General features: G+C 44.8%; 1 protein-coding gene across 2 annotated transcripts in view; it reads right to left on the reverse strand.

Annotated features, from left to right (window-relative positions):
• The window catches only part of CACNA2D3 (calcium voltage-gated channel auxiliary subunit alpha2delta 3), a gene marked incomplete at its 5' end in the record, with an annotated part of 806,336 nt that overhangs the window by 164,007 nt on the left and 625,879 nt on the right, over window positions 1–16,450 (reverse strand). For both annotated transcript variants that reach the window (XM_081105975.1, XM_081105974.1), the window contains 8 exons: window positions 1,817–1,938; window positions 3,436–3,531; window positions 6,847–6,940; window positions 9,554–9,651; window positions 9,805–9,850; window positions 13,961–14,028; window positions 15,665–15,726; window positions 15,985–16,056. In XM_081105975.1, the coding sequence (XP_080962101.1) occupies window positions 1,817–1,938; window positions 3,436–3,531; window positions 6,847–6,940; window positions 9,554–9,651; window positions 9,805–9,850; window positions 13,961–14,028; window positions 15,665–15,726; window positions 15,985–16,056 (658 nt within the window). The remainder of the gene's footprint in view (window positions 1–1,816; window positions 1,939–3,435; window positions 3,532–6,846; window positions 6,941–9,553; window positions 9,652–9,804; window positions 9,851–13,960; window positions 14,029–15,664; window positions 15,727–15,984; window positions 16,057–16,450) is intronic.

The following is a 16,450-nucleotide window of genomic DNA, read 5'->3' on the forward strand; positions in this document are numbered from 1 at the left end:
CCCAGTCTCAGCTGGAATGAGAACCAACTTCCTCCACAGTGTCTGCAGGTCCTCAGCACACAGTCAGAAAGCGAGAGGAGCTCCCCAGCAACGCTGGTGGTGCTGAACATTTTCCCAAGTCTAAAGGGGCCACGAAATCTCCGAAGATATGTCATCCAGAACTTTACCAGGAAAAAGGTAAATTCCTTTGCATTTATGAATTCATTGAAAGTTCAGTGAAAACCCCACTTGCCAAAAGCCATAATTAATCAGAATTCTTTGTAGGAATAATAACCGAGAAAATTAAAATGAGAGGCTTTCTCTCTCTCTCTCTCTCTCTCTCTCTCTCTCTCTCTCTCTCTCACACACACACACACACACACACACACACACACACACTCTTTTGGGGGATGCTCACAGCTCCTCTCTGTCCAGCTTTGGGCAAAAATTACTTTGTCACAAAGAATAACTTCGAGATTCCAGTTCAGATGATCCAGGAAGCTAAATTCTGTTTTTTCTTGATAGGACCATAAAAAAGGAAGTTTTACAAGACTGCACGATAAAAGGAGACAGTATTGGAAGGTGTGCAGCAGAATGAGAGCATCCACGGTCTTAATTGATATTTTCAGCAATAAAGTGTGGTGCTGATAACAAAAAGAGAGAGCTCTAGTCATCTGGAAGCTTATGGTTGAGAACACACATGTGCATGGGTGTGGCTAACACAGGCCTGTCAGCAAAGGAGCCCAGACTCCAAGAATCTCAGTTCAAATGGAACCTAAAGGATAATCGTGTTGCGTATCCCACCCAGCAAGGGAGTTTCTATAATAAAATTTCTCACATTTTCTTAAATGTCTTCATTAATGAGGGACCCTCTTTTTAATGAGTCAGTCCATTCAACTAATTATTAGACAACTCCTGTCAACATGACTTATGCAGGTTTCGAGAGAACTTTTTCTGAGGGGTTTTCATTCGTGGAAATGAGGGGCTTTGACATGAAGCATTACAGAGCCTCCACTGGGGCTGACTTAGGCACACTTGTATGAGGTTCATACAGAGGCCCTGATATAAAACATAAGTACCGACTGAATGTCCAGAAACGTCCAAGTTCACGGAGCCGGCTCACATTCATCTCTGACGTTTCTACGATGTACAGAGCCTCGCACTCACACTACTGCACGCATGAGACAAGAACACGCCAAGGACAATTGAAGAGATTTCTAGGTTGGCTTGCTTCTAAGCTGGTTGAAATAAGACAGTGTGCAGTCCTTTTTTGGTAACCTTGTCTTTTTTTTATTGCATCATTAAATCTTAGGCCTGGAAAAATCATTGGCTCTGTGCCCTGCAATGGCCACTGCAGCCTCTGTCAGGAGGGTTGAGGCTGTACTAAGTCTGCATCCTTACTCCTGCATGTCCACTTAAATGGGTGCCCTTCTCCTGGGGAACATGGGCCTCCAGAGTGATGTGACTTGCTGAAGGTTTTGACAAAGGATGCTATGCCTGCCCAAACTTCTCAAAGTAGGGCCATGACTGCATTACACAAAATCTACTGAGAAGTTTGCATTCAAATTCCACATGGTACAAAATTACAACCCTGCTTTTGAAACCTGATTAAGCAAAAACAAAACGCTTCATTTTTATTTTATTTTATTTTATTTTATTTTATTTTATTTTATTTTATTTTATTTTATTTGGGGCTGTTGCACATATAGAACAAGTCACTGCTTCAACACTGGGCTGACAGCGTTGGCTCCCAAGGCTGAACTTGGCTCTGCTCAGCATCCAGGCTGATCCCCCCTACTCTGCAGGCAACGCCCAGGCCTCCCACGAGGACACCCACCTGTGCTGAAGGGGATGGAGTAGACGAAGCTTCCCGGAATCTGCTCGGCAGCTCTTCGGTACCAGAGAGGGAAATGGTCTGCATTAAAGATGTTCTCCTTGTCTCCAGCTTTCAGGAAGTCCCTGGAAATGGGAAGGAGTAAGAAGAGCATGACCACTCAGCAAGGAGAAGCCAGACACGGGTGCAACCCAACAGCCTTTGTTGGATAAGAACAGGGTTGGCCACTGAGAACAGAACTCATAATTGGAGGCATTTCTAGCTTCCCAAAGCAGCTTAAGTCTATAATTTTTTTGGCCCTCACAATAACTCAGAGAGATCATTACCCCCATTTTTCAGATGCACAGAGTGAAGGGAATGAGTGAGACAGCCGGCTGCTCATCCCAGCAGTCCCGTGCTCGTGTGGTCGTCTTTCAACTGTCGCGATAGCAGAGGTAACAGACTGGCAAGGTGCCACATTTGGTGGCTGTTATTTTCTTGTTCCTTTGTTTTCATCTCAAAACAAACATCAGCCTTCCTCTCTGAGCATTGGACAGTCTACCCCTCTGCCTCTCTGGGTCCTAAAGGGTGTATATCTGGACACTTCTACTTCTTCCTAGGAGCTTGCCCTCTGCAAAAATACTGTTCTAGGGTAAAGAGCGAAAGAGGGTTTGGAAAAAAATCAAGTCACAACTATAGTCCACTTCCTAAGTGACAAACTTGAGATGCTGGGGACGAGAGTCCTTGAATAGGAATTAGCAGCAGGTCCACAAAACGTCTACAAATTGATGGACCTGCCACACAGCAGACTTGGTTTCATGAGGTCATCGGTGGGGTGAGGTTCTCCGGGAACCTCTGAACTCCCACACGTGCACTTTGCAAACTTTCTGAATCACAGGCTCCTTTTGCCTCTGGCCTAATAAGGTCTCTTGCTTCAGAGAAAAGAAATGGAGCAAACTTATTAATGGGCTCAGGAATGCCATCCCAGGTCCACACCAGCTCTGGACTCACACCAGTTTGAAGAGGTAAGGGCCAGTGGCTCTCTGGAGACACAGGACTGAGCAGCGATGTTAGGGAATCTGGGTCCAGCCCTACACACTGTCCACTTGGGTCTCTTTGGAAGCGCAAGGAAACATGGTCCAACCGAGTGACACCAGCCTGCCTACTCCTGGCGTGGGGCTCAGTGCAGACACACCGAGGTCTCTCAAAACGCACACAAATAGGCACTGATTCCCGGACAGACAGGGACGGACAGGAATTCCTCTGCAGAGCTGCGTGCGGAACAGTTGAACTCCCCGAAGCCACTTGTCGGGGATGAGCGGTCCTCCCTCTGGCTGCCCCCCAGCAGCCGCACCGCATCCAGAGTTCCTAAATGACTCGCCAGGTGGGAGAGGACGCCAGGATGGCAGACAGAAGCCAAGAAGCCTGAGGAACAAAGGGTTATGGAAGGGCCAGGGCAGGTGAACACACACGCTGGGGCCCCCATGGTGGAACAGAGAAGAAAAGTATCAACAGGCCTGGGGTGGCCTGAATTTCACTTCAACCAGTGGTGGGATCAAGAAATTAAATAAGCTTCCTTTTGAACTTCCTGCCTCAGTTTCTCTCTGGGCCCCACAGAGGACTCCCCACCACCCCCCACTTACTGATTGGTGAGCTGCTCAGCCCCAACAAACAGGTTGATCCTGGAGAGGCCGGTGCGAGTGCCAAGGAAGGCGACCTCCACGCCCTTGTCAGAATTCCTGAAACAGAGCAGCAGGGGTCAGGGGTCCTTCCGGACGGTAAGCAGATAATCGCCTTTGCATTTAAGACTTGTGGAACCTTTTATGAACTAGCACTTTCATAACCTGAAATTGGAAAAGAAATTCTAGAAACGCACACACATACCAGCACAGGATGCAAACCCTAATCACTTATAAAAGTTGTCATCCTAATTCTTGCAAGAAATCTAAGAACTCCATGACAACAAAAGCGCCATGAGAAAACGCATCCCCAAAGCTAAATAAGGACACCTTCACCTCAAGTTCCTGGGTGCAAGTTCAGAGACAGCGGGCCCAGAATGGGAGCAACTCTAAAGAGAGGAAGCAAGTCCTGAAAGCGAGCTTTCAGCACTGATGCTACAAAGTCTGTTTTTGGTCCTGAGACCACTAGTGGGATCTGTCATTAGCAAAAATAAGCAAGTGAGGCCCTGAACCAAATCTGCAGCATCCCACAGCCTGGAAATGTCTAGAACTTGAATTCAACACCATCTGGGGGCACCAGCTTGTAACTGCTACCGGAGCAGGGGCCTTCTCCTCACCTCCAGCACCACAGAGATGAGTAAAGAAATGGCTTCTTCAAACAGCCCTGCAGATGCCATTCATAGGAACTTGAAGAATGGCCTTAACAAGAGAAGTCATTTGAAAAGTCACTGAACATTTATTTTTCAGCTTTAAGTTTATTTTTATGTTTGAACAAATTCTTTAGGATACTTGCAATGCATACTCCTTTTTAAAAAATTATATTTTATTAATTTTTTTTAAAGAGAGGAAGGGAGAGGGATAAGGAGTTAGAAACGTTGATGAGAGTGAAGCATCAATAAGCTGCCTCCTGCACACCCCCTACTGGGGATGTGCTTGCAACCAAGGTATATGCCCTTGCCCTGAATAGAACCTGGGAACCTTCAGTCCCCAAGCTGATGCTCTATCCACTGAGCCAAACCGGCTAGGGCAATGCATGCTCCTTTAAAAAAAATCAAATGGTTTTCTCAACCAAGGCATACTTCTATTTTCAATAACAGTATAAGGAGAATACTGATTATTGAATTTATTTCCCTACTCTAGATACTAGTAACAATTGGATTGGAAGCCTTATCCATGTCATCTGCATTATATGATCATTTGGTTACCTGCTCTTCGATGGTAGCCACAGTGGTCAATTCTACCTTTAAGTATTTAAGGGGTGAATAAAAACCAACACAATGCATTTGTTTCTGCTTGTAGCCAATACGGAATTGGAGAGCCAGGCTGCCCAATCAGTTACAGATGTGGAGTGCTAAGCAAGCTACCATTTTGGAAATCTTTAGCATGTGTTAGGAGTGAATCAGCAGCCTCTGCACAGGATTTTGAGTTTCAGGGAAGCCTAGAGAAACATTTTCACATCCACTAGAGCAGTGGTTCTCAACCTGTGGGTCGCGACCCCTTTGGCGGTCGAACAACCCTTTCACAGGGATCGCCTAAGACCATCCTGCATATCAGATATTTACATTACGATTCATAACAGTAGCAAAATTACAGTTATGAAGTAGCAACGAAAATAATTTTATGGTTGGGGGTCACCACAACATGAGGAACTGTATTAAAGGGCCAGAAGGTTGAGAACCACTGCCCTAGAGAATGCAATCCCAGGAAGGGCTTTGACTCTCTCCTAACGTTTCTGGGAATAACCCATGTAGGTAATCATTCCAAAAGCGCCCTGAATCTAATGAGAATGGCCATCTTCCTTTGTGCCTTCAGGCTCATGTAAAAAATCAGCTACCCCACATCTCCACATAGGAGACTTTTAGTCAGTGCAATCTTAAAATGTCTAGGAATGAACTCTGGCCTATCCAGTCACAAATCTGATCTGCGTTGTTTCCTGTCCGGGGAAGCGGCACTGAGTTACTCATGTCATAAACCTGAGAACTATCCTTGGCAGTTCAGCTGCCCTCCCCTCAGGTGCCGGGGGTCTGACTTCCAAAGCATGCCACCTGGACACCTCTTCTCTCTGTGCCACCTGCCACCTGCCACTGCCCGGAGTGGCAAATCCCAGGAATGCTGTAGGAGCCTCTATTGTTCTTACTCCATCACCATTCACTCTCCACACAGCAGTAAAGGGATCTTTAAAAGCACAAATCGAATCATGTCCTTATTAAAACCCTTCAATGATTTTCCAATACTCTGAGGATAAAATGCAAACCTTTAACTTGACTCCCAAGGTCCTGAACCACCTGAACCCTCTGCAGCCTCATCTCCAGGTGTGTTCCCACTGACCTATTGGCCTTCTTTAAATTCCTCAAGCGCATCAAGTGCTTTCTTACCTCGGGGCCTTTGCACATGCGGTGCTAATTCCCTTGAATGCTCCCCAACTCTTGAGCTAGTGCCTGCGCAGAAAAACCTTTCCTGTCTTCCATCTTTACTCCATTTTTTAGTTCAACAGTTATCACAATTCTTAATAATACAGCACAATATATACCACTGGTGTTATGATGACAAGGACTGTGTTTAATGGCATGACCTCCATTCACTAGCACCTAGCCTCATCCCTGACATATAACACATAGTCATCAATATTTGATGAATGAATGAATGACTGGAAATGAGAGCAGAATGAATAATGGACAGGATAGAAGAGAAAATATAGAAGGAAAGACAAAAGAAAGGAAGACAAAAAAAGAAAGAGCAGAAAAGGAGAGAGAACTGGATAATGTATGATGTGAAGATATAAAAAGAAATTGTTTTCTTCTTATTTTAAATCTTTAAACACCTACTTAAAATAGTAGCAGTGATAATAATAATAATAATAATAATAATAATAATAAGCTGCTGAGGCAATTCTCACCATAGTCTTTGACAACAATTCCCCTTGCCGGCTCCCGTCCCCCGACATCCTCCCCTTCGGGAGTAAAGGCACAGGGTTACATCTGACGCCCTAATGAAGCAGCGCTCCTACTTCCTGTCCTGCTCACCAGCAAACCTGGCCTGAATCCCAACCTCCCAGCCTGCGAAGCAGAGGCAGCCACGGCAGGGCAGGAAGCACAGCGCTCCTTCTGCCCCCACCCTCTCAGAAGTGTCACCCTACCTCCGCATACCGAATTTCATGTAATGTTAAAACTCAAACAAATTACACGTCAAACCCAGTAGCTTGCCATCCAAGCCCCAGCCGCTAATCTGCTCTAGCTCTTGTGGTTTGGAGCATTGGGGAAAATTAAAGAACTTTAACACCAGCCTCCTCAAACAGTTTAGTTCTTAAACTATAACCATATTTCGGACTGTTTGTGGGAAAATGGCCATGAAAGGGGGACACGTGCAACCACTTACTCAGATTTGTTGAGGGCAAGGCTGGTCCAATAGGCTTCAATGGGAGCGCTCACCACAGCATCGAAAAGGACCTCCTGGATCAGTTCTTTATCACCTGTCGGGAGCGGCAGGCCTGAGAAGATGGCTCTGGCCGGGCCCCAAACTGGGGCACGAGAAGCACGCAGCAGCTCATTCTGCAGTATCTGCAGGCTGCTTTCTCACACAGTGTGTTGCTTTATATACTAACCTCCCATCAGCTGAAAATATGAAACAGTCTGACACCTGACTTGCTAGCAACCCAGCAGCCCTCTGAGTGTTTGGGTGAGACAATAGCAAATGGAGAGTCTTGAGAGCCTCACACTTCTGTGTTCTGCTCTCTCTCTCCCTCCCCCCATAGACCCCAGGCCAACCCTGGGGTGAGGAGACCAGAAGCCAGCAGTCCTTGGAGAATTTATTCTTTTCATCCCATTTCTGTCCCCTGTCAAAGCCTGTGGGTCTTCATGGCCCTGATTTCAGTCAGTTGCAAGAAGGGAGAGGGATCCGATAACCTCCTAACTCCTGGGCTCTATATTGTGATTCCTTTCCTTAAAAAAACCTTTCCCTCCCTTCATTTTAGAAGGGGAAATAAGTCCGTATGCAAAGGGATTCTTGGCAGAGTTCCGGGGAAGAGGCTAAGGAATCAGGGAGATGTCCCAAATCTAGCAAAGGCATCCTAGAGCCCTCCAATCACCTCACAACAGGGGCAACTCATTATCACCCAAAGCAGAGGAGTCTCATGTAGGCTGGGGGAAGAACAAGGTGGAGCTTGGGGCAAGGTCTGGCTAGAAGGGGTTAATGGGGGGAGGAGGCGACATATATAATATTTTCAACAATAAAGATTTTAAAAAATTAAAAAAAAATTACGGATCACCAAAGAAGGAAAGAAAGAAACAAACAAACAAAAAAACCCCAGATAAACTGAAAAATTGTCATGCAGTGGAATATTATATAGTTATTCAAACAAATGAATCAGAGTTAAATAATCAACACAAATGCATCTCTCAAAATTACAATGAGTGACAACACAAGATGTAGAATAATGCATATATTATACAATTTATAATATGTATAGTATACCATATACATAAAATTTATAGAAAATAAACATGGAAAAATATATAGGGTGTCCCAAAAATGTATATGAAAACTTTGAATAATTATAAAGCCAGTGTTTATTAAAATATATTTCATTTTCAAAATTGAGCTATCAGCTGTTAAAGTGTGTACACATTTTTGCGGACATCTTATATTTTAATATAGAAAATAATGTTACATATTTTTAATGGATATCTATATACAGGGTGGGCAAAGGTGGGTTTACAGTTGGGAGTACTTGAAACAATTTATTTTTGTATTATTATTTATTAGTAATTATATTATTTTACATACAAACAAATGTAAACCTACTCCTGCCCCAAACTGTATATAGTTATAGCATAAAATGTATGGGAATGCTGAACAAATACAGGATGGCAATTCTTCCTGGGAAGGAAATTGCACAGGATGGAGTACTCGGGCTTCAACATTATGTTATGTTTTATTCCTTAAAAATGTTCAGGAAGCAAGTATGGCAAAATATTAAGACTTGATGGCAAATGTAAATGGTTTTTAAATCTAATTTCTATGCTTTTAAAAATCTGTCCTGCAAAAAGTCAAAGTAAAAAAAAAAAAAAAAAAAGTTGGGCTCCTAGGCTGTCCATTTGACCCTTTCTGTATCAGAGCACATCCAGAGAAGTTAATCCATTCCCTGAAGATGTGGTTTAGGAGATGGGCAATCTCCTTACACCTCCCAGGGCTGCTGTGCTTATTCTATGACAACGCATGTCAGGAACATTTCACATCACTGAATAAGTGATAGCTGGTAAGGGTCTGTAATGCTCATCTGGGATGAGTCTCCCTCTGCCCAGTCTGTAGCCACTGCAACTAACAGTTCAAGATCAGACCTTGCGCTTGGTGAGCGTCAGGCCTGCTGCTGCTCTCCCTGCCCCTCCCTCTGCACGAGTTGTCTGCCATTTCTGACTCACTAAGCTCCCTCCTAGGGCACTTGGTGGGAGGAGAGGAGCAGCACATACCCCACAAGAAGCAGTGGCAATCCCACCCTGGAGAGAATTAGGACACCTAGATTATGACCTTGAATAAGACAAGTCCTATTTCCAGCCCTGGTTTACCCTCTATAATAATAAAAGCATAATATGCTAATTAGATTGGGTGTCCTTCCGGACGTCCTTTCAGATGAAGCCGGGGCTGCGAGGGAAGCCCAGGTCCAGGGTGCCAGAGGGAAGCTGGTGCCGGCAGCCAGGGGAAGGAAGGCCTGCTTTGCCACAAGTATTTGTGCATTGGGCCTCTAGTTTATAGAATAAAAGAACTGGATAAGCAGATATATACAGTCCCTTCCTAGTTGTAACATTTTCATCCTATTCAGGTATTTGACTAAATGGTTATTTGACTAAATCGCTTGGTAGGAGGATAAATCTGGTGTAAAGGGTTAATCTGGGATTGGGAATTCTACATGACTTTCCATAACCCACATTCTTTCTCTTGTTCCTACAGGAAGCAGACATTTGGCTGGATTTAAGGTGACTGATAGTCTCTGCCAAAGCAAAGCTCCCCTGGAACACTGAAGCGACCGACGTTTTTGCTTTCACCTCCCACCACCACCTGCATACGCCGCATCTGGAAGCACACTCACATTGCAGCAGAGGTTCTTTGCCTTTGAGGTAGAGCTTAATCGCTTCTAACTGAGACAGATGGCGGTGCTCTGGGTGCAGGTCCGTGTTGCAGTAGGACCTACGGACATGACATGGCTCAGACAACATGTAAATAGTCACAGCATCACCTTCTTTTGCCTTTAAAACAGGAGAACTGGACACGAGAGTATAGAGAACTTGAGAACAAAGCAGGCACCAAATACCAGTACTGATGAAGGATTTTAATTCTTACCATTCGTCTGCCAAGGACACATCGGGGTGTTCTAAGTCATGCAGGCCTGGAGGTCAAGGAGAAGACGTTAATGAGTAAATGCAATCTGTGTGGGGCACTGACCCTCCTCATCCTCTCACGTGCTTCAAATGTTCTTGAGCGGGGCCCTGGGGTGGTTAAGGGTAGACATCAACCCCAAAGATATCTGCCTCAGAAAAGGGGCTCTGATCAAAGGAAACACGTTATTTTCAGGCAAAACTTCTTCCTCACTCAGCCACCACCTTCCACAGCTGTGTATCCCAGGAAAGCCTCAACTCCTTGCCGAGAAATGATGCACCAGTGAGTCGTGGGAGAGGAGCTTAGCGTGATGGTGGAAACACTGCCTTTGGATCCCCATGCAGCCTGAGCTGGGGACGGGGCTAAGCCACCTAACTCCTGTGCGACTTTAGCCCCTAGAGTGCAGGGGAGTGCGATAGCGCTCCTCCTGTCTTTCGCCACAAGTGCTGGGAGCGCTATTAAAGCTTTGAAATGGCGTCCAGTTCTAAGTCTGCTTTTATTAGTGATGATGATATTGCTAAATATGTCAATGTAGTAAAGGTTTCCTTAAGTTTTTGAATATGTGACTTCATTTACTTGCGATTCATCATTTTTTCCCTAAACTGCTGTAAAATCAGCAAAAATGCCTTGGCAATTTTAGCATAGTTCCTAGGATATTGGTTGGCACTCAAAGGGATAGCAAGTTATCTTACTTTTCTAAATGTTGTCTCTTCATGTGCAAAGCAGGAATAACGGTAACAGTCTCTAACTGATGGGTGGTTGTGTGGGTGAAATTATAAGTTGAATGGCATGAAATTGCCAATACTCAACTGACCAGCAAACATGGCTAGTTGTTACAGAATCCTAAGTGAAAATGAGTCATCGGTCTGGAAAGGTAGCTAAGAGAACAGGGGTAGCAGAGAATTTGGGCATTTTCAAAGAATGGTCCAGAACACCCCAACTCTGTGAAATCAGTCTCTTTCCCTGTGTGTTCATGAGACTTCATTTCAGTGGGTTATCAGCAGCCATACTTTTGAGTGATGACCTCAGGGACTCCAGTGGTGATGAAAGCCTGTTTTAGGATGTCAGAGTTTCCCAAATGACCAGCACTGTCTCACTGCACCCCGGATTCCAATTTTCTCCTCAAATACAAATGCGTAAAATACAGAAAAATACTAGATCAATCAATACAAACTCCTGCTTGATTTTATAGGAAGTAGGGGATACATTAGATAGACTATCATCATATATCATCCAAGTGGCCAAATCCTGGCTCCAGCACCTACTGGTTGAATGATCTTGGGAATGTCACTTCAACTCTGAGTTTTATCAGCCAGAGCACACAGGTGAACATGCCTAACAGATAGACTTCAGGAGAGGATTGAATGGGATAGTAATTGGTTCCTAGGACAATTCTTCCCTTCATTTCGTATGTTCACTGAGTGAAGTGCTATTCCAGGCCCCAAGAATATAGCAGTGAACAAAACACAAATCACTTCTCTCCTGATATTTACCTTCCAGTGGCAGGAAAGAGATAAGTAAATAAAATTAAAATACATAGAGTATCAATTAGTGGTTAGGTCTATGAAGAAAAAGAGAGAATGTAACAAGGGTAGGGAGAGACAAGAGATAGTAAGGGTGGAGAAAGAAAGTTTCAGTTTTAGCCATGGATGTCAGGGAAGTCTTCACTGAGAAAATGACTTTTAAGCAAAATCCTGAAGGAGGTGAGGAAAAGCCATGTAGATCCTGGAGAGAGTGCTCCTGGCAGAAGGAATTATGAGTGTGAAGGACCTCATGTGAGATCTTGCCTTCCTGGACTATGGGGTTAATGAGGTCAATTCTATCTATTTTTCTAGTTTCTTTTCTCGTCGGCTTTGATCCACAAAGCCCTCTCTGGCCATATTTCCTAGGACCTATACATGAGACCGTGAAAGAAAGATCTTTTTTACTGCTTCCTCTTGGAGTTCCTAGGGCACCAAACAAATTGAACTGTTTTCCAATTCTTTCACCTCTTATTTTGGTCCTCTTACAAAATTACACCTACTGATGTTTGCTAATGCTGACAATAATGAGATAGTCTCTAACTTACTGAACAATTGTTATGTACAATGGATATTAAAGATGCAGACTGAGTGTCAAGGAGATTCAGAAGAGGAGCGATTTCAGCAGGTAGAACTACAGCCTATGACTTCAACCTCAGTAGTGACTCCTTACATTTGGAGCAAAATCTACGTGTTCACCATCTTTGTAATATCTGGCATTTGCAAAGCACATTAAAAATGCCTACATTCTCTGGGGCAGCATTCCTTATGGAGAATCCTACAGAAGTGAGGTTGTCCATCCCAGGGTTCTCCTTCCTTCTCCAGGAACGGAACAGCACACCAACCATGCCTTGGCCCTTAGTAATGACAAGAGCCTCTCCTAGTTAGCCTGAGGGGAAGCAGCTTTCTCAGGCTCTGTGACTCAGCACAGGTGGCGGGACTGCAAGCCCTCTTATTCATAGAGGACCAACAGAGAGAGGAAGATCTGACCTCATTTCTGTGGATAACCAGACACTCTGCCCCTTGCTGAGGATTCAGACAAATGTCTTGCATGGTGGTTACAGTTAGCTCTGAAATGATCTCTACCTGACTCCCAGCCTACCAGCTGTGGGACATACAGGGAGAAGATAGTGACTGAAAAATGATCCAAAAGACCATGCAAAACAACTTGCAGACCATGTATTGAGGATTGACTAAGGGAATGGACACATGAGAGGCCATTAATCTATTCATACTCTCTCTGATTGTTCTGACCATGGGGTATTTCCTCAGCTTGACTTCAGATGGCTTAAACATATATTTTCTGGCTTCATAGGCAGTGATATCCACAGAGCTACACATGGCTCATGGGGCCAGAAAATTCTAGAATTAAAAAAAAATAATAATTTTGGAGAACACATCCTATTGAGTATCTTGTCCAAGTCACAAAGTTGCCCGTTTTCTCTTTCATGTCTCTGGGAAGAGGCCACGCAATTGATTGGCTCTGCAGTGGGCACACTCTGAGTTCTGCCCAGGCCACTATGAACCCCCTTCCCCATCCTTCCTATTCCTTGAGATGACACGATTGCTTGGAAGACAAAAACCAACACCGTTGAAACACAGTATGGAGAATCAGTGGTAAACCAGGAGACTGTCTATAACTGGCATCTCAGGGACAACCGATCTCATGCTTCATTCTCAGCTACATCTGAGCCACAAGGTGGTCCAGCTGCTGGAAGTTCTTCTCACTCATTTGTAAGCAGCTTTCATTAACACCTGACTTGAAACAGATCTTCTGCCCTTGGCCATACCCCCTGGGGACACCCAGACAGAGCACTGGTCTGGCCCAGCTCCTTCTTTGTGGAGATGCCAAGCTGAACACCCAGGTTGGGCAAGGGATGCACTCGAGGCCACTTTGGGAGTGAAGCCCTTCAGAGGCCAGCCCACCCCTGCCTGTGAGCCGCTGAAACAGAAAGGTAACTTCTCTGAGCTACCACGTTGTGGGGAGATGAAAAGGACAGTAAAGGTGTGACAACTATTTTAGTCTTAAAGAGCTATAATGACTGCTACCTGTTACTAGGAGTTTACAGTGCTTTCTGAAGACCAGAGGGTCTGGGAATCCGAAGGGGCCACTTATGCCTTCTAAACTATGGAAATCACTGAAATGAGCAGTTCCTGTTGGACCCTTTGGACCCAGGCTGCCATGAAACACAAGTGAAATTTGTGGCTTAAATGTGTAGGAGACCAAGGATTGCATAATTTTGTTTTCATTTTTTCCCTTGGCTTGAGTTTTTACACTAATTTATATTTTTCCCGGTACTGATTTTTATGGGTGAGAGGCATATAGTTAGAGGATGATTCCTATGAGTGGCCTTCACACCTCTGTGGATTAAAGCAGAATATAAATAAATGAAATCATGAGGAAGGCCCACTGGTTGGGGTTCCCACCATTCGGAATCAGTGTAGGAAAGCAGGTGACATCAAGGGGCCATTAGTTGAGTCAATTGTCCAGGGATTGGCCAGAGTGTTGGACAGATGCCCAAGTTCTTCAGTGAACCCATGGTGGGCGCCCGGGCTTCCTTCCCACAGTAAGGATAAGACTGACCACGGCAGCATCTTACCTTCTTCAATGGTTACATTCCCTCGGAAGAAATACTTCCCATGGCCCCTGGAGAGCGCCACACCTAAACTGTGCAGAGAAACAAAGCAGACCTTGAGACCCATGGCATCGACTGGCATAGACTTGTGGGCTAACTTCTTATTTTCCATTTTCACATTGCCATTTCATGTTCTGTAAACAATTTTTCCAACAGTTTATTTTCAAAACCCCACTGATTATAGTTGGTGTTGGTTTTTCTTAGGTTCAATCAGCTGCTTCAAAGTACATTTTTTGATTGGAAGTGCCCGCAGCAACTGGCGGCTCTCGCGTGTTTACAAAGAGGTGTGGCAAGCTGCGCAGCCCCCTCGCAAGCCCTTTCCTTGGATGCCCTCAGAAAGGTCACTTGCCCTGCTCTTCACTACCACCTTACGCACCCCTGCACCGCTGCCCTGCATTCAGCCAGAGGAGGGCCTCTCCAGACCTTAGAGTTTGGGACTAGGGCAAATTAAGCCCTTCCCAAGGGCAGAAAGGAAAACTTCTACCACCACTTGAGTGTAGCCACATGACTGTTCTGTGGGCTTCTTTGCTCCACTCTCTCCCTAGTCTAAGAGTTATCACACCCTCACGGGCCTGATGTAAGTTACTTTCTGCATTTGTCTAAAGCAGCGGTTCTCAACCTGTGGGTCGCGACCCCTTTGGGGATCGAACGACCCTTTCACAGGGGTCGCCTAAGACCATCGGAAAACACATATATAATTACATATTGTTTTTGTGATGAATCACTAGGCTTTAATTATGTTCAATTTGTAACAGTGAAATTGGGGGTCACCACAACATGAGGAACTGTATTAAAGGGTCACAGCATTAGGAAGGTTGAGAACCACTTCGTCTAAAGTAAGAGACCATGCTTTGAAAACACCATCTCTTCGTTTGGCAAACACGCTTAGCAGTCCAGTGTTCCATGGGCTGCTCTGGTTCCAATGGAACCTACCCATGATCCCTGGCCTTATGTGACAACAATCCATCACTGAGTTTTCAGATTAATCTAAAGTCAGTAAATTCTTTCTCTCCTTAGCTCTGCGAGGCAACCGTTCGGGAACAGGAAGCAGCCCCACTGAAATCACTTTTGACAAAAGGTGTCCAGACGCTGCAGGAACAGCGGCGGGAGACCTCAGAATGCCACGTACGCATCTGTAAGCAGGCAGGAGGCAAAGCCATTTCCCAGGACTGTAACAAAGAGAAATAACAGGATTCAAAGGTGGACAAGCACAGAAGGACAGTTCAGAAAATTCAAATGGAAGTACAGCATGTAGTGATGGGTATGCTACCTCCAGGTCTGAAGGATTTTTTATTTTTATTTTGGGTCATGGAAATAAAAGGTGAAATGAAACTCACTAGGCAGCAAGTTAGGTGGTTAAGGACCCTGGTAACCCTCTGAACTTGTCTCTCCCCCCTTAGTTGGAACCCCCAAAGCTTATTTGCTGGATAATGAGATGCAAAAGCCAGGACACTTGAGTGAGTTGCCCTGCATGAGCCTGAACCATCTTCCCCCTCCTGGAAACCAAAAACCAAAGCAGCCTGGGCACAGGCCCTTCCTCACTCGCTCCAGCCTTTGGGCAGGGTGCCTGGTTATCTTCAGATGATGAGCTCTGAGAGTGTCAGCAGGTTTTGTACAAACACAACTGATGGGTCTGATGGAATGTCCATGTATTATGGTCAGCTCTACCTGAAAGGAGTACCCTTGATGTCTGTATAATAGTAGTCATTTGTCATCACCAAAACCCGTTTCTAGATTGAAAAAAAAAAGGTCGTAGAGAAAAGAAAACATGGTTAGTCTGCTAGGTGACGTTTTCAGAAATAAATAAAAATAAATGGACACACTATGATCAGGTTAACAGTACTACATGAATCTTGTTTGAGATAAGTAAAGACAAGAGAAAAATGATCTCAGCGAAAGATATTTATTCCAGATAGAGCTTTCAAAAGCTAATTTTTCACAGTGGTTTGTTTTAAATTAAGTGGCAAGAATGTTTGAGAAAAATGTACCCCTTTGTCCACTGTCTTCTTCACCTCCATGGAAAACTTCCCTGTCTTTTGATTCACCATGGCATTTCGTAACTAAAATGATAAAAGAAAATAGTGTTAGTTCTCCCCTGGGTTACCAAGCCACAGGGGCACCTTGCACCCTCCGGCTCAGTGGCACAATGGAGGCCTGTGCAAAGCAGAGGTGAGACGGATCTGGGCTGCTTTCTGCTGCATCCTGGCTGCTTCCATGGTGAGTCTGCATGTGGCACTCAGACCTCGGAAACGGGGCTCCTGCAGAATCAACACCCAATGGCTGTTGGACAAGGGGAGAGAGGCTAACTACAATAAATAAATAAATGACTCTAAACTTCAATTTGGGGTGCTGGGGTAAACCTCAGGCAATACCGACAGAAAAGCCTATGCAATGTTGACAAGTCCAAGGACAAACCCCCAACACACTCAAGGAGCAAGAATGTCTCTTGGGATA

The sequence above is a fragment of the Myotis nattereri genome (genome assembly GCF_964212035.1).
Source record: "Myotis nattereri genome assembly, chromosome: 14".
Taxonomy (NCBI): Eukaryota; Metazoa; Chordata; class Mammalia; order Chiroptera; family Vespertilionidae; genus Myotis; species Myotis nattereri.